Source organism: Ursus maritimus, unplaced genomic scaffold (genome assembly GCF_017311325.1).
Source record: "Ursus maritimus isolate PB19 unplaced genomic scaffold, ASM1731132v1 scaffold_7, whole genome shotgun sequence".
Taxonomy (NCBI): domain Eukaryota; kingdom Metazoa; phylum Chordata; class Mammalia; order Carnivora; family Ursidae; genus Ursus; species Ursus maritimus.
The window spans coordinates 5,556,387-5,575,392 of NW_024426885.1; the positions used below are offsets into that span (position 1 = coordinate 5,556,387).

The 19,006-nt window shown below is 45.4% G+C and overlaps 1 protein-coding gene across 1 annotated transcript in view; it reads right to left on the minus strand.

The window, feature by feature from the left end:
* The window catches only part of DOCK1 (dedicator of cytokinesis 1), a 495,125-nt gene that overhangs the window by 429,573 nt on the left and 46,546 nt on the right, over positions 1–19,006 (minus strand). Inside the window, 2 exon segments of the mRNA XM_040623969.1 lie at positions 313–353; positions 7,301–7,384. Coding sequence (XP_040479903.1) covers positions 313–353; positions 7,301–7,384 — 125 coding nt within the window.

The following is a 19,006-nucleotide window of genomic DNA, read 5'->3' on the forward strand; positions in this document are numbered from 1 at the left end:
TCTCCCACCTCCCGGCTTAAATAGGAGTGACATTCTACCAGGAAAAGAGGATTGCGCCTTTCGTGATGACAGGTCAGCACTGCGCCACAGCCCAGCAACGCCATCACGGAAGCAGAGCTGCTGTTTCTGAGTACACACAGTGTTCAAAAGAAAACAACTCAGGGTAGCCCACGTGTCAGCCCACACATCGTTTAAGTTCAGAGAAAGAGATATATAAGGAAAACCCGCAGACCAAAATGGGATGGGATTGATTTCCTCTCACAGTGTGATGAATGAATGGAAATGCACTGGGGTTCAGAGAAAAGGACTTACCTTCTTAGACTTTTTTCTTAAGGTGTAACCTCTGTACCACCCTAAACAAACAGAAAGTTGCAACAGTTAGAAGGAGGAGACATCACCAGGCCTCACAATACTGTGCTGTCCTGCAGAATTCATTGCTTTGCAGAACCAGGGAAGTCAGTCTGTCACCAGAATCCAATAATCCTAACACTGTGGAAATATACGAGAAGGTTCCAGAGAGTGCATCTCAAATCAGCCTGGCTAGTGACCTTCCCAAACACACTGCCAGCGCTTTCACTTCCATCTGCCGCTGGAAGCCCTGAAGCTGTCAATTTGAAGTTAGGCAGCACCGTCCCATGACGAAACATCGTCCTTCTGACCACTCAACCCGGAGAGGGCTCCTTGGGTATACATTTCCCTATCTCTCTCTCGAACTGATTTGGATAGGGGTCACTGCCAAGTGCACGTACCAACGTCCCCAGTTCATCAAGAACTGCCCACAACAGAGGACCTATTGAGCGCTAACTTCCTCCCTCCTCCATCCGGACAGGCTGTGCCCTGGAGCAGTCGTGATCTCACAAAGTGTGTCTGTGGCAAAGACTCAGCCCCCCACAGGAAGCCCAGGAACATGGGCCCACCTAGCCCCGGGGGGTTGGCCTAGACTCAAGATCCTGCTGCCTCCAAGAGGGGGGGAAGCTGATGATGGGCATGCTACAACTGTTAGCATGACGTAAGTGCTTACTAGAAGGGGCCAGTGGATGGCAGAGCAGCTCTGACCACACCCCTGGCACCTCCCCTCAAGCCTAGGGCAGAAACTGTCCCTGCAGATACCCTGGGGGTGCACAGCCCGCCACCAGCCACCCGACAGACCCACAGCCCCACAGCCCCACCTCCCACGAGACCTCCGGGGATGCTTCCTTACCCCAAACACCCTCAAGTTGCTCTGGCCACCTTGCTCACGGGAAGTGAATCCAAAGCTCAGACAAATTCTAACTCTGCCCACAGGAACAAAAGGACCCGGTCAGAGAATTACAGGAGCGCTCAGAGAGTGCAGGTTGGGTAAATTCCCAGAGAATAAGCAAATATTAGGCTCTTACACAGTATCAGAAAGTCAAAGCTCAGAAGCCAGAGATGTCTGCGTGAGCTCAGAATATTGCCCCAAGGACAGCACCCTCTTAAACAGCAATCATGTTACCAACCAGAGGTGAGGAGGACGATCACAGACCAGAAAGGGATGGGGTGGAAATGAGCAAAGTCCTCAAGGGATTATTAACAGATGCTCTCCAAGCATTCAGAACAGGAGTCGGACATTCCCAGGATCCTTGCAGAGGATTTGCTAAGACCGAGTGGTGAGCACTTGGCTTTCTTGACGAAGGGGCTCAGCAGATGGAGCAGGGGCACCGCAGATGCGGACCGTCTAGATTTCAGTTGCACATGCGGACATTATCTCCGGAGAGCCATGCTATCTACTTCACTGGTTTCTGCGCCGGGCCCGAATCTGTGCCCATCTAGGGCAGCGTTCACAGGCAGTGAAACAGAGAAAGACGGGAGGTCTACGCAGTCCTGGCCTACATCTAGAGCCAAATAAAGGCTGTACTGACTCAATTTTAAGGATGGTCTTCCACACCGTCATTATAACCTTCTCACATCTTATTAACATGCCATTTCATTTCTGAAACTGACAAGGGATGAATGTCCTAGAACATATAAGGAAAGAAAAGACTGTGACAAGTAAAAGACAGAAACCAAGTAAAAAAGAGCCACACTTATCAAAAGTGTATAGAAAGAGCCCAAGGACTTACCCACGTATGAAGAGATTGCTCAAACTTAAAATGAGATACAATTTTACTGCACAAACTTGAGTGGTAAAAATTGTAACGCTGCAGAATATGGACAGCACCCAGGGCTGGGGAAGAGTGGAGCCTGCAGCAATCGCATGGGGGCAGCCATCCCCACTTATCCGAAGTATCTGTCCCCACAGCCTGCAACCAGCAACCCCCATCCTGGGAATGCACCCATGGGAAAGACGTGTGCACGCCCATCCGTGCACGGCAGGACAGCTGCAGCATGCCCAAGGCAGCGTGACATAGGGGGGTGCACATGGAGATCTGAGTGCCCAGAACCGGGAACGCTGTCAGTGAAACACGGGGAGTGTGCACACAGCAGGAGCCGTGAACTAAACATACACTAAAAATAAACAGGAGTGCATCTTAGAAATACAGCACTGAATAAAAAAGTAAGAAACAGAGTGAGAACTACACCCACATTTATATACATGAAAAACACATGCATGCCAAACAGTACAAGAACATAGGCGAGCAAAAAAATCCACTTCAAACACAGTAAAAGGGTTTTCAATGGGAAGAGGGAGAAGAAAGGGGTGAGCCATGGGGATAAAAGGTAGGGAGTCTTTTCTTTTTTTTTAATGTTATAATTTTTTAATTTAATAATTTAATAATTTAATTTAATAATTTAATAATTTATAATTGTTAACATTTTTTAATGTTATAATTTTTTAATTGCCTTCCTAAGCAAAATGAAAACCTATCGTTTTCCTCCCCGAGATTATTTGCATACATTATTCCTTCAACCCACGGAGCCCACACACTATGTGCCAGAGACTGCAGCAGACAGAGCAAAATACAGAAAGAGATGAGACCCAATTTCTGCCCTCCCTGAGCTCACAAATGGGAAGACCCCTAAGACAAGCAGGGCCAAACCATGTTGCAGGACAGAGACTTTAGCAGGAAGGAGAGAGGATATCCTGCACAGGTTTCTTGCAGGGGAGGAGGGGCAGTAATAAGAGAATGCAGGCCTGGATGCTCTGAGGGGAATGAGCAAGAGGGGGGAGGCTAAGAGCAGGAGGGTCCACGGTTAGTAGCAGCAATGGGCTGATTAACTTCTCCCAGGTAGGGCTCACGAGTGGTCTCCATGGAATCAACCAACCCAAGAGACAGGCAGGTATGGGTAGGACACAGCCCCAAAACTCAGGGAGCACACAGTCCGGCACAGGAAAATGGCAACCAAGTCAGAGTACCGTACAGTGTCCCCAGCAGAACAACAGAAGGAACACAAACACACTCAAGTCCAGGGACAATGCCACAAGGGGAAAGTACCACGGAGAGCAAAGGGGGTGGGAGGCAGGCAGGAAGGAGCTTCTGCCCAGACAGGTGTGCTTAGGTTGAGTCTTCAAGGAGGGCTCATGGTTAGTCAGAGGGAGGAGGAGGAGTCACGATGCAGGAGGGAGGAGGCAGAGCAGCGTGTGGAGAGGTGCACTCACTGTGCCCTGAGAAATCATCAGCAGCAAGGCTAGGACATGAATTAGAAGAAGGTGGAGTTTCTTCCAGGATGGACAGGTGAGGACCACATCACCAAGGTCCTAGGATCGGCCCAGGTTACAAGGAGCTGCCCGATGATGGACAGGACATTCCCTTATGTCAGGAGGACAGTGGCCTGCGCTCTGAGTACTGAATGGCAAGAAAGCCAAAATCCAGATGTGACCCATCATGTCCTGATGGACAGCATCCACATGCACATTTGGCCTTCTGGAGAAAGAACCAGCAGGTGTCTTGTGTGTAACATGTTGCAGGCACCACAGGGGCAGACTCAGCCCCACAGCCAGAGGCTCCAGGAGCAACAGGAAGACAGTACCCACAGCCACATGCTCTTCCACTGGCCCAGGGCCAGGTGGCCGGTCACCTGCGACAAGTTACAGTGGATGCCTGCTGAGTGGAGGCTGGGCTGGAGGGCTCACTGGTCTCAGAAATGAGAACCTTATCAATGTGACTGCCTTTTCCAATCTGTCCCAGGTTAAACTGTGTCCCTCAAAACAGACGTTGAAGTCTTCACTCTACCTGTGAATGTGACCTTATTTGGAAATAAGGTCTCTGTCAGACGATCAGGTAAAAATGAGTTCATTACAGTGGGCGAGAAACCAAAACGACTGGTGTCCTTAGATAACAAGGAAGCAGCAAAAACACGCAGGGAGGCTGCAGGTGAAGGGGAAGGCAGAAATCAGAGTGTCGCACCTGCCACCTCAGCACCACCAAGACTGTCGGGAAACTGGCAGAAGCTGGGGAGACACAGGGAACACAGCGAACAGCTCCTCCCTCACAGCCCTGCTGACACCTTGATCTCGGACAACCGGCCTCCAGGACTGGGAGACGGTACACCTGTGCCGGTTACGCCACCCGGCGCAGTCCTGTGTTACAAAGTGCGGTCCTGTGTTACAAAGCGCGGTCCTGTGGTACAAAGGCCCCAGGAAACACACTGTCTCACAAAACCTTCAGCTGACAGATGCTGGCAGCACAAAAAGGAAGTAAGGTGCATTTTGGAAGAAAATACATCACTATCCTTTTAAAAACTTGGAATATATTCAGTTCCACTGTAGTGATTTAATCCAAAGAATAATTTCCTAATCTTAGCACCTTGCCTGCCAGCTCCCTGACGTTCAGTATCCAGCGCCCAGAGAGCCGCACGGAAACAAGCAGGCGGCAGGCCCAGCACAATCCTCGGCCACTCGAGGGTCACTTCATAAACATGGGCTCTCGGCTCACCTCTCCTGTCTGGTTGACTCTGGACACTGCATACAAGCAGGGGCATGCCCTCCATGGCCTCTCCCAGCTCCTTCCACCCCCACAGTGACCTGTATGCTGCTTTTCCTTTGTCCTCTGCTCCAGGCCTTCATGAGCCTGAGAGAGAGAAATTAACCATAACTTAAAGGTAAATTTGTTCCTTGAACTTTACTATAAAGAGCAATCATCTAGGATTTGTATTCTCTGCAGAAAGCCAAGCAATATCCTGAAAAGGATCACACAGAAAAAGAAAATTAAATTTGACAAACAGAAATACATTTTCTTAGAGGAAAACGTAGAAGGGGAGAGGAGGAAAGAAAAAAAAAAAATCCCAAACTTGAATATGATCCGTGAAACTAAAATAGAACAAATGGAAAGAGCAGAAAAACAATTATCCCATTTTTATTTGATGAATAAAGATACCAAGTTTCCCAAAGCCAAAACTACTTCTCCAAAAGCATTTCTCTGATCAGATTCTGATGAAAACCAAAATGATAGTTGTCAAAGAAAAGGAATTTGTTTTGTGTTAAAGGGTCTTTACAAAGACTGGAATATTTTATTCAGAATCTCGAAGACTGACTAGCTCCGAAACGAAATGCTCACTGAAGAAACCTTTACCATGATGCCCACTATCCAATTTTTTTAAGTCAGACGCATAACAAGGATCGCTGGCTCGTGATAGGATCCCACTGTTTAAAGAGTACATTCTTCTTAGGAAGCAAAGAACAAGAGGTGGCAGTCCCCACATACCCAGGCTGACCGGAAATTGCTATCTATTCAGGAATGACGTCATTGCCCAGTGTTTATTAACCAGGATTTCAACTTCAACTGAGCAGGGGCAAACATAAAGAAGATGTAAGAGCATTTTCCCCTTCAGATCAGTAAAGTGTCTGAGATGAGAGGTTTGATCCTTAACCTCTACTTAATTTCTCCCTGTTTCCTCTCAAACATTGGCAATATATACTGAGAGCAGATAAGGCAATCCAACTGTCAGCTATAAAAATTGAAAACAAGCAGAAGGCACCCATCACAACTACTCATTCACTTAAGGACAGGGTCTGTTTTCACAGAGTTACATCTGCTTCCAGGCATACGTGACCGAAGCTGATTTTTTTTTTCCACTAAGATTTTAGGGTTAAAGATGCAAATGGACTGGAATTGTAAGTCCACATGCGTCCCCAGGGGAACTAAGGGACATGGCCCTGGGTGTTGTAATAGGTTCATGCTTCCCGGAGGTGTCTGGGAGGGGAACCGGAGCAAGCTGCAGCCTGCCGAGCGCACAGAGGCTCACACCCACTCCACTCTTGTGCAAACCGGGTTTCACAGACCGAGTGTGACGTCCAGTTTGCCGACCACTGTGGGACAGCTGCCATCTCCTCTCCCACCCCCAACTCCTACTGGAAGGGTTTAGCTAAAGCCACTCTAAAAGCAATTCTTCTATTGAAATGATCCATTTTAATCAGTTCTTTTCATTCATCTGCTATATGGGAGTCACCCCTTCAAGCAGGAAATAAAGCCACCAACGCTAATTACACAATTTTACAAAATGTCCACATCTGAGGAGTCTCAGAAATCAAGCCCATCATGGCTTCCCTTCTGTGCCACAGTAACCACAGAGTAAAAGGAAGGGTGGGCCGTTCTAGCAATATCCAAAACACTGAACATAAAAACCGATTGTATGGCGGTGTTGGGGGCTCAGTCCGTTAAGGGTCTGCCTTCAGCTCAGGTCTTGATCTCGAGGTCCTGGGATCTAGTCCCGTGTAGTCTGCCTCTCCCTCTCCCTCTGCTCCTCCCCCTTCTCATGCTCTCTCTTTCTCTCACTATTAAATAAATAAAAACTTAAAAAAAAAAAAAAAACGATTGTGCGAAAATCCAGGGACACTGAGAAACTACTATCACGATAGTGTATTTACTGGATTTCTAATCTTTTGGATAATGATTGCTTCGCTGGCCCACGTCCCACATAGCTGTGACAATGTCTGTTCACCCCTAAGAAAACGCGGTCAAAGAAAAAAGTTTCGGTTCCTTTCTTAATAAATCTAAGTGAGAACATAAGAAGTCTCACCGTTCGCATCAAACACATCAAAACAATGACTTAAATACAAAAATATCTTATTTTTTTTCCATAGTTTTTCAAGGGTCAGTTATTCAGTCAAGATTCACATGCATCTGCCAACAAAGGAAGCAATGTGTTCTGTTGTTTTTAATGAAAACAGCTATTTCCACAGAAAACAGGTGAAAAATTAGAAGTTTTAGTTTTAATTTCATCTTCATCAAGTATCATTTAAACAATAAAGAGCCTCACGACTGCCCTCAATGGAAAGGGCATCAACATGCAGGAAGACGGATCATTTGCACAAGACTCATGATGGCACATACTTCTGAAACACGAGAACGGGCGCTAACTGCCCAAAACAGCAAGAGAAAGACACCAACGGGATACGCACCTTCGTATGTTTCCAAGATGTGCACAGTGTCTCCTATTTGTAAAGAAAGTTCATCCGCTCCCCTGGCATCGTAGTTATAAAATGCTGAGAAGGAGAAAGAGAAGGAAGGAGACATTAGTAGAGGCAGAAGTGACTTTGCTGGCTTATTTCTGCTTGTTTTTAATGGTGAAATACATTCAGTCTCTGCCCAGATCAGCCTCTCTGATACCCACAAAGGTAGCCTTTTCGTTCAAGAGACAAATATAAAGGGTCATCGGGTAAAAGAAATTTGGAACGCCACACAATCGGGGTTTTTTTTAGTGTGGTCTTGAAGAGCGCTAGTGATCACACCATGTGGGGCTGGCACAGAAACAGACACACAGACCAAGAAAATAACCAGGAAATTAACTCACATGTACATGGTCAACATAGGTGTTGTGAAATCTGACATTTTAACCATCTTAGGTGTCCAACGCAGTGGCAGAGACATTCAGAATGTTGTGCGACCATGACTGCGATCACCTTCCACAATGTTTTCGTCCCTCCAAACAGTTAACTCCATACGTGCAGACCAGTAACCCCCACTCCCTCCCCACAGCCCCTGAGGACCTCTAGTCCACTTTCTGTCCCTATGAACGGGATTGCTCTACCTGCTTCAGAGAAACACATCAAACAATACTGCCCTTTTCCCATTTGGATTCTTTAACATAACGCTTCAAGGTTCCTGCGTGCTGTACCATGTATCAGAACTTCATTCCTTTTGACGGCTGAATAATGCTTGTAATAGGAAGAAAACTGATACTGTTAACATTTTAATTATCACTTCATATACTGTCTTACATTTCCATTAGTAGATTTTTTAGTTAAATAATTACTTCCTATCAATCAATTACACGTGGGCTGAATATTTTTTTTAATTTGAAAAGATAGATGCACCCCTATGTTTATTGCATCATTATTTATAATAGGCAAGTTATGGGACCAGCCCAAGTGTCCATCAACAGATGAGTGGACAAAAATCTGGTCTATCTATATATACACAATGGAACACCACCCAACCATAAAAAGGAATGAGATATTGGTGGGCTGACTATTCTTTGGAAACCAACATGATTTTTTAATCACATAACCTAAAAAATAAAATAAATTAAATTTAAAAATATAATCAAAATAATTATATAACCAATACTAGTATTAAGCCAAAAAGCTACATTACAATCAAATGGCAAAAATATGTCCAACATTAATAAGAAATTCTTAAAACTGGCAATATTCAACAAATCTGAAATCCCTCATATGTACCCTGACATAAAGCAGTTCTATTTCTTTCAGATAAGCACCTAAAAAAGTCATACCATGAAATGCCAACCACACTTTTGCCCAAGCATGATGAGACAGAGGTAACTATCGCAGTGGAAAAGGGCATTCGAAAGCATTTAAGATGCAAAAAATACTCAAGTAGCCCACTCTCTTAAAAAAAAAGAAAAAAGAAAAAGGAAAAGGATAGAAAATACTTGAGAAAGAAGAGCAAATCTGGATGCAATCACAATCCCAGATTTCAAACTATACTATGAAGCTATAGTCATCAAAACAGTATGATATTGGCACAAAAACAGAGATACAGGTCCGTGGAACAGGACAGAGAGCCAAGAAATAAATCCATGCTTATATGGTCAATTAACCAACAACAAAGGAGGCAAAAATATGCAACGGGAAAAGGACAGTCTCTTCAACAAATGGCACTGGGAAAAGTGAACAGCTACATGCAAAAGAATGAAACTGGACCACTTTCTGGCACCATAGGCAAAAATAAACTCAAAATGGATTAAGGACTGGGGAGCCTGGGCGGCTCAGTTGGTTAAGCGTCTACCTTCAGCTCAGGTCATGATCCCAGGGTCCCTCTCCCTCTGCCTGTCACTCCCCCTGCTTATACTCGCTCTGTCAAATAAATAAATGAAATCTTTAAAAAAATGGATTAAAGACCTACACGTGAGACTTGAAACCATAAACTCCTAGAAGAAAGCACAGGCAATAATTTCTCTGACATAGGCCACAGAAACACATTTCTAGATATGTCTCCTCAGGGATGAGAAACAAAAGCAAAAATCAACTACTGGGACTGTAGCAAAAAAAAAAAAAAAAAAAAAAAAAAAAAAAAAATCTTTTATACAGTGAAGGAAATCATCAACAAAACAAAAAGACAAGCTACTGAACAGCGGAAGATATTTGCAAATGATACATCTGGTAAGAAGAGAGTATCCAAAACATACAATAAACTTCTACAACTCAACACCAAAAAAAAAAAAAAAATCCAATTAAAAAATGGGCAGAGAACTTGAATAGACATTTTTTTTCCAAAGAGGACATACAGATGGCCAATAAACACATGAAAAGATGCTGAACATCACTCATGATGAGGGAAATGCAAATCAGAACCACAACAAAACATCACCTTACACCGGTCAGAACGGCTAGAATCAAAAAGACAAGACAACACGTACTGGTGAGGATGCAGAGAAAAGGGAACCTTTGTGCACTCTTGGTGGCGATGTAAATTGCATCTACTGTGGAAAATAGTATGGAGGGTCCTCAAAACCTTTAAAGTATAAACATCACATTCCACTACTGGGTATTTACCCAAAGAAAATGAAAACACTAATTCAAAAGAATATGTGCTCCCATGGGTAATGCAGCATTCTTTACAACAGCCATGATACGGAAGCAGCCCAGATGTCCACTGGCAGCTAAACGGATAAAGAAGATGTGGTGTATACACACAATGGAATATTGCTCATCCATAAAAAAGAATAAGATCCTGCCATTTGTGACAACATGGATGGACCTAGAGGGTATTACGCTAAGTGAAATAAGTCAGACAAAGACAAACACCACAGGATTTCACTTATATGTTGAACCTAAAAAAAACACAAATGAACAAAGAAACAAACTAGAAAACAGACACATAAATACAGAGAACAAACTGGTGGTTCCAGAGAGGAGCTGGATGCAGGATGGCTGAAACAGGTACAATTAAGAGGTACAGAAAGAAAGAAAGAAAGAAAGAAAGAAAGAAAGAAAGAAAGAAAGAAAGAGAAAGAAAGAAACAAAGAAAGAAAGAAAGAAAGAAAGAAAGAAAGAAAGAAAGAAAAGAATGAAAGAGAGAGAAGGAAAGAGAGAAAGAGAGAGAGGGAGAGGTAGGAAGGAAAGAGGAAAGGAGGAAGGGAGGGAAGGAGGAAGGGAAGGGAAGGAGGAAGGGAAGGGAAGGGAAGGGAAGGGAAGGGAAGGGAAGGGAAGGGAAGGGAAGGGAAGGGGAGAAGGCAAGAAAGAAAGAAACCGTGATACAGTATGTTCCTCCTTTCCAATGAGTCCTACTTAAAAAGATAGCAGACTAAACATAAAACTCATCTTCAACATCCTCATCAGTTTGTCATCCATCCATCCTGAACACCCTGCCAGAACAGGCTATTTTCAAGTGGCGCTTCACTGTGTCCATCTCTCAAATTCTCCTTGATCGTAGCAGGTGCAAACTCCTCCAGCAAGCACGGTGGGCCCTCCACCACCTGACCACTTCACCTCACCTTCCTCCAGCCACACACAGTCTGGGCCCCAGGAGGGCCTCTGTCCCTGCTTCTCCCTAACAGCAGAAGCCAGCCTGTCCCACACCTGTGTGGACCAACTTACCCTCCCCACCAACCACCAAAGAGAGCGTCTTCCCACCAGCTGCACCTCTTCACAAAACCAGGCTCAGTATGTTTCCCTCTCAACCCCATCTCCAAACATCCCCACCACACACCTCCTGCCGTCCGCTCCATACCTGAGCTACCTTGGCTGGGAAGGCAGTGTAGGCCCAGGCAGCCTCCCTGGTTTTCACGTCCATGGTCCCTGGGGCCAGACGAAATGCGCAGGGTCACGCCTCCACCCGTGAGGATCCAAGGGACCTCCAGCAAATGACCTATCTTCTCCATATTCAGCTTTCCCCATAAAATAAGGCTCTTGATATCTGCACCTTGTAGGACCATGTGCGCATTCTGTGTCTTAAAGACAATAATGCCACTGGCAGATTTGTGGATTTGAACACTGGGCATCCTGCAGTGAACACTTAGTAAATGATAAAGGCTCCTATTGTGGTCGGGAGTATTTTGTTTTTACTGCAATAAAGACTTCTATCCCTACCAGAATCCTTTTTAAAAAGCCCAAGTGAGCAGACCAACACATGATCACAAAAATCCTAAAACGTAAAAAACCATATACACGTAGAAAATTCCATTTTCATAGGTATTTTCCTCTATTTCCACCAAAATTCATAAAATTTAAATATCCTCAACTGACATAAATGGTTATTAGTAGTTATCAAGTTTATTTAGCATTTTATGGTGAAGTTTAACAAGAAATAACTGCAGTAGGTAAAGGAAGCTCGGAGCACATGCCAGCCTTTCCTGGTTGAGCATAACCATATTCCTAAGCCTTTAGGAGCCATAAATGTGTTTCTCACAGTTCTTAACAGCATCCCTATTCTGTTAGAGACGTGCAAAAACTAAACACATCAAAAATAATAAAAATAAAATAACATGAACACGTCCACTATAAACTCATTCAGGCCCATGTGAATTTGTAAGGCACACACGCAAAAATCTCTAAGTACCTGCCCCTCCCTCCCTGAAGCAGGCAGACAAAAGCTGTTATGGGAAAAGGAACTTCAAATTCAGCTATGAAATGAGCCGTAAAGACCCCTGATTTTATAGACGAAAGGGAAAAGGGCCTCTGAGGGTTCATGCCTGTGGCCCCAAAAGACACGGCAAAGGTAGGACTACCACAGTGATGCCCAGCCCCTGGCCCTGTGTTCTTAGTATCACAGCCTAAACAATCCCATATTTAAAGGCAAACTGAAAGACTCAACTGTGTAAGATTATTGGCCGAAGGAATGGGAAGGAGGGGGAAGTATGGTGGATAGAATGATGCCCTCCCCCAAAGATGTCCACATCCGAGTCCCTGGAACCCTGTGAGGTGTTACCCTATGTGGCAAAGGCGGCTCTTGCCGGGGTGTCTAGGGTAAGGATCTTCAATGGGGATGCTAATCCTGGATTATCCAGGTGGGACCAGTACAATCAGAAGGGTCCATAGGAGGGAGGCAGGAGGGCCCGAGTCAGAAGATGTGATGCAGCAAAGGTTGCAATGATTCAAGGAAGGAGCCACAGGTGGTACGCAGGTGGCCCCAGGCAACCAGAAAAGGCAAGGAAGTGGAATCCGCCCCTCCCTGGGCCCTCCAGAAGGAATACAGCCCACACCTTGATTTTAGGACCTCTGACCTCCAGAGCTGTAATATCAATACGCATCATTTTAAGCTCCTGAGTTTATGGTAATTGGTTACAGCAGCCATGGGGAATACACAGCAAGGCATGCAGAAGACAACACGAAAGGAGTGTTTTGTGGTTAATTTATTCAGCACAGAAGGCATCTGGAGCAGGGGTCCCAACTGCAGGCATCAAAACCTGACAGTCCATGGCTGAAGTTCCCCAATTCTTAGGTGACAGAAAAACGAACACAATGCAATGAATTTTTCTTAAACCCAGAAGTATTCAAGATAAGAGACTAATTCTGGTTATTTGACCTTTCAAAGCTGTCCCTCTTTGGATAGTGAGAATAGGACGAGAAAAGAGCAGAAATGTCTTCTTTATTAAGATGATGATGACAGATGACATCTGGGTTTTAAAATGTCTTTACTTGACAGAAGCACAAAGATGGCAGCCTCTTTGCAAGTTGCCCATTTGTCTTCTTTATTTTTCTGATATGTTAAGATCTGGGAATAAGTCCACAGAGAATATGATCCTCCTGTGTCCGCTCACATCTTTGGATTCACCTCCATCTGGCTGATGGCCTGTATGCTTGATATATTCCTCCCCCGCAAACCCATTTGCCTTTTTTAATAGCCTGGCTAAAGCCGGGTGTCACTGGGTATACAAGCACACTCAGCTGAATTTCTCGGTCCTGGACTGCAGAGCCCACTGTAGCAGCTTGCCATGCTGCTCGTGGGAAATGAGAAAGTGAAATGAGAAAGACGCAGAGATGAACCCAGCACGAAGGTTCTTTCCCAGAATGGTGGTGTTTTTGTTTTTATTTTTATTTTTATTTTTCTGGAAGAGTCACCAGCAGCCCAGAGTGAGTAAGCACATGGATCTTTTTTCCCAAAATAAAAATTTAACACTCTGGTCTGTGCCTCACTTAGCTTATATGCATCAGAGACATGAAAAGGCAAAGTCATCACCTCTATTCAATCTCCTAATCACCCTAAAAATGGCTGCCTGGGGATGTAAGGAAAGAAATGTGGCTCGAAAATGAGAGAAGAGGGCTTCCACTTACACTCATATCATTCATAAGCGAACAGCGACACTGTGGATGAAGCTACTACTACTGCTGATGATGATGGTACAACACTGGGATACTGTGGACAATGATCATGATAATCATGGCGATGGTGGTGCTGCTGGTGATGACAGTGATGATGGTGGTGGTGGTGATGGTGCTGATGGTGATACTGGTGATGGTGGTGATGACAGTGTCAGTGATGCTGCTGGTGATGACAGTGATGATATTGGTGGTGCTGCTGGTGATGACAGTGATGATGGTGGTGGTGGTGATGGTGCTGATGGTGGTGGTGGTGATGGTGCTGATGGTGACAGTGGTGATGGTAGTGATGACAGTGCCGGTGGTGCTGCTGGTGATGACAGTGATGATGGTGGTGGTGGTGATGGTGCTGATGGTGATACTGGTGATGGTGGTGATGACAGTGTCAGTGATGCTGCTGGTGATGACAGTGATGATATTGGTGGTGCTGCTGGTGCTGCTGGTGATGACAGTGATGATGGTGGTGGTGGTGATGGTGCTGATGGTGGTGGTGGTGATGGTGCTGATGGTGACAGTGGTGATGGTAGTGATGACAGTGCCGGTGGTGCTGCTGGTGATGACAGTGATGGTGGTGGTGGTGGTGATGGTGCTGATGGTGGTGGTGGTGATGGTGCTGATGGTGACAGTGGTGATGGTAGTGATGACAGTGCCGGTGGTGCTGCTGGTGATGACAGTGATGATGGTGGTGGTGGTGATGGTGCTGATGGTGGTGGTGGTGATGGTGCTGATGGTGACAGTGGTGATGGTAGTGATGCCAGTGCCGGTGGTGCTGCTGGTGATGACAGTGATGATGGTGGTGGTGGTGATGGTGCTGATGGTGGTGGTGGTGATGGTGGTGATGACAGTGATGATGGTGGTGGTGGTGATGGTGCTGATGGTGGTGGTGGTGATGGTGGTGATGACAGTGTCAGTGGTGCTGCTGGTGATGACAGTGATGATGTTGGTGGTGCTGATGGTGCTGCTGGTGATGACAGTGATGATGGTGGTGGTGGTGATGGTGCTGATGGTGATAGTGGTGATGGTGGTGATGACAGTGTCGGTGGTGCTGCTGGTGATAACAGTGATGATGCTGGTGGTGGTGATGGTGCTGATGGTGGTGGTGGTGATGGTGCTGATGGTGGTGATGATGATGGGGCTGATGGTGACACTGGTGGTGACAGTGGTGATGGTAGTGATGACAGGAATGGTGGTGGTGGTGATCATGACAGTGGCGATGATGATGGTGGTGGTGACAATGCTGATGATGCTGGCTGACATTTACTGATTATATACTGGGCTAGGCAGTAGACACAGAACTTCACATGTTCAGACTAATTTAACCTCACAACAGTCCTATGAAGTGGATATAGAATTTCTTCCATTTCTTTCATCAGAGTTTGTAGCAGCCTAGAGTCTGCCATGTCTGAGCATCCCCTAGAAGAGCTGAACAGGGCCACAGCCAGCCTGAATGAAGGGCCTCAAGGCCAACACCATGCACAGACCCTTCCGCAATCCTTGGCCAGGGTCAACCACAGCCCTCCCTGGACCTCAGATTGCCCTCCTGGTAGCCCCTCTGCAAATCACAACACCCAGCCTGGAGTTCCCTGACAGGCAAACATGGCCGGGCATTTCTGAAGTCCAACAATGTCTAAAGCATCCATCTGATGGACTTCTCATTCCTCACAAAGAACTCAAGTTGAGGTTATTCCAGGAATGTAAGGTTGGTGTAACATCCAAAAACCAATCAAGGTAATTCACCACATTAACAGAGTAAAGGATGAAGAGTCATAGGACCATCCCAATTGGTACAGAGAACGCATTTGAGGAAATATAATTCCAATTCAGGGAAAAACAAAAAACCAACCTGACTACTCCAGCTTAGGAAAAAACTACTACATCCATCCATCAACCAATTTAACAGATGAAAACACAGAACCCTACAGCGGAGTTCTGACTTGCTCAAGGTGACCCAGGGAATTGAGGACAGCCCTGGAACTCCACGGTGTCCCTTCCAGACTATCTCCAACATCCCACACTGCCTAACCCAAGCCTTTCCCATCTCTCCCTGCAGTGAAAAACAGCATTTTAGCTGATCTCCTTGTATAAGCTCTCTTTTCTTCTATTGCCAGTTACCTTCCAGAAATCTTACTCCAAAACACTGTACAATTTCCCTTGGCTTTGTGAATAATGGGTAAAGTCTCCAGGACAGCATCTAAAGCCCTGAGGGATGGGACTTGAACACATCTTTCCAATCTCGTATCCCGCCTCATACTCCTCCAGTTGCCCCCCAACTCCAAGGACTTCCGAAAGCTGCTCTGCCTGTGGAAATGCCTTCCTCCCTCCACTTCTGAAGGTCCCTTGCCTACAAGGCCCATTTTTCATTTCACATTCTTCTCCAGATCCTTCCTGAATTCTGACTTTCTCCACTGACCAAAAAAAGGTATGTGCATACCTAAACTAATTGCTTGCTCCACAACTTTTTCCTATAAGCTCTCTGACATCCCATGGCCTTGCAGAAGTGCTTATCTAAGTATCTGTCTCTCCCTCCAGACCAGATTTCCTTGAGGGAAGTAAACATTTATTAATCATTGGCTTTCCCACAGTAGTTAAGACCATGCCTTGCAGGCAACTCAATAAAAATTCACAGAATTAAACCAGATCACCAAGTACTCCTTCCTGTCTGGTGTGCCATAGAGAGCACACAGTGCATATGTTCCTCTTCTTCAAAATGACCCTGCCCTCTGCAGAAAGATCTAGGAGCCTGAAATGTATTCAATCAATAAGAAAGAGACACACAGCTATTAGCTTTACTGTCTCTGCTTTGGGTCTCTTCCACCTAATGAGATAACTCACCATCAGTACTGATTCAAAGCCTCCTTAAAACATTGAAGGTATAGGCTTGACCACACATTACTTCTAAAATCTGCTCAGCTCTTTCTATCCCACACAGGGTCCCCTTGAAATATGACTTCAGGATTTCAAGTAGCAATTTAAAAGTTAATTAATTCTTTTAAAAAGTCAATTTATGAAAATTAATTGCTCTGTTTTTGATCTCATTCCCTTCGTCTTGCCTTCAGTTGGAGAAAAATGTTCAATAGCATGCATCTTCTCAGGGCTGGGGGAAATGCAGACCATATCCTTAAGGGGACGAGGGCAAGGGCCCTGTCTCTGCCTGCTTCAAGGCTTCATTCTAAGGCACCCCCATCTGCTATTTGGTCCATGCCAAAAACATATACTTGGTATTTCCCAAGACGCTAGAGGACTCCTGCTCTGGTCTAGCGCTGAGCTGGTGCTGGGGTTTGAAAGATGTGCTGGGCCCAATGCAGTCACTGGGAGCAGCCACCCTACAGCCTGGTCCTCTAAGGAGTAACCCCTTCACATACTGGACCCAAACAGAAAATCCAGTGACGAAAGAACCAGAACATTTTATATATCTCCTTTGAACTTTACTCTGGATGGAGACCAGCCCTGCACCCCCAATCTGTATTAGAGCTGAGGGCTGGGTTTCCTAAATTCCGTCTTCAAAAAGAGACTGGTAGCCATGCCATTACTAGCTTCTATGGCCGGTAAGCCAGTCCTTCCCCCTCACCGATTTGGAGGCATACCACTCAGGCAAGGTTAGAGTTTCCCAGTGCCCTGAGCCATACTGAATCAGAGCACTGCTTTTGCCAATAGTCTTGATTTTCCCAAGCGGCTAAAAGTACCTGGCACACAGTGGGACCTTTAAAAGGGATGGATGGATAGATGGGCGGAAGGGAGGGAGGAAGGGAAGAAGGGAGAGAGGAAGGCAAGATGAAAACAGATGAAAGACCTAAACACAAAAGCCACAACTATAAAACCCTTAGAGGAAAACATAGGAGAGAAGCTTTATGGCCTTGGACTTCACAGTGATTTCTTGGATAAGATGCCAAAAGCAAAGGCAACAAAAGACAAAATAGATGTTGGACTTCATCAAAATTTTAAACGGTGGTGCACCAAAGAAAACTATCAACAGTGTGAAAAAGCAGCCCACAGAATGGGAGAAAATACGTGCAAATCATGTCTCTGACAAGGAATTGATCACCAAAATATTTAAGGAGTCCTCACAATTCAACAACTACAACAAAAAACAAACAACACAATTAAAAAAAAAAAACGGGCAAAGGACCTGAATAGACCTTTCTCCAAAGAAAATATACCAACGGCCAGTAGGCGCACGGAAAGATGCTCCAGTCACCAGTGAAGTTAATGAGACCGCCCATCACACTCGCCGGATGACCAGTATTAAACCCAGTAAACAAGTGTCGGCAAAGCCGCAGAGAAACTGGAAACCTCACACACTGCTGGTGGGGCTGTGAATGAGTACCGCCATTGTGAAAACAGTCTAGCTGTTTCTCAAAAACTTAAAACTCGGAATTACTGTACGGCCCAGCAATTACACTTTCAGGTGTAGCCAAAAGACCCGAAAGCAGAAACTCGAAGAGATAATGTGCACAGCCATGTCCACGGCCGCGCTATTGACAACAGTTAAAATGTGGAAGCAACCCAAGTGTCCACCCAGGGACGAATGGATAAGCAAAATGTGTTCTGTCCATATATGGACTATTATTCAATCTTTAAAAGGACGGAAGATCTGGCACCTGCTGTCACAGGGATGAAACTTGAGGACATTATGCTAAGGGAAATAAGCCCGATGCAACAGGACCTATGTGGCAAAATTCCACCTACGTGAGGTTCCTACGGTTGTCAAATTAATAGACAGAAAGTAGAATGGTGGTTTCCAGGGGCTGGGGGGAGAAGGGGGATGGGACGTTAGTGTTTAATGAGCAGAGCTTCAGTTGGGGAAGACGGGAAAGTTCTGGGGATGGATGGTGGTGGTGACGGCACAGTAATGTGAACGTACTTAATGCCACAGAACTGCATACCTACAAATGGTTAAAACGGTAAATTTATGTTATGTGTATTTTACCATAATTTTAAAGGATGTAAAGAATAAAAGGAATGGCTGCTAGAGAGAATGAGGACGTTTCCTAGTGGATTTAGCATCTCCCGTTCCTGGGCACCGTGAAATAGTCAGCGGCTGCCCCTACAAGCTCCCTGTGGGTGTAGCGGCTTCCCTCCTTTACCTGGTTCGACACATTAGGTTCAGATGGGAAAATGAAGCAAGAAGAAATTAGGGGCGATGGGCTCAAGATCAAAGAATGCCTCCAGGTATGTGTGACAGAGAGAGGGGGAGAGAAAACACCCACAGTTCTAAAAAGGAGACCACTTGCAAAGCTTCAAAGTCACAGTTATTTCTTTTGGGTTCCTATCTTTCTTTCTTAGGAACAGAAATGGTTTCGCAGCCAATAAAAGCCCCCAGGGCAG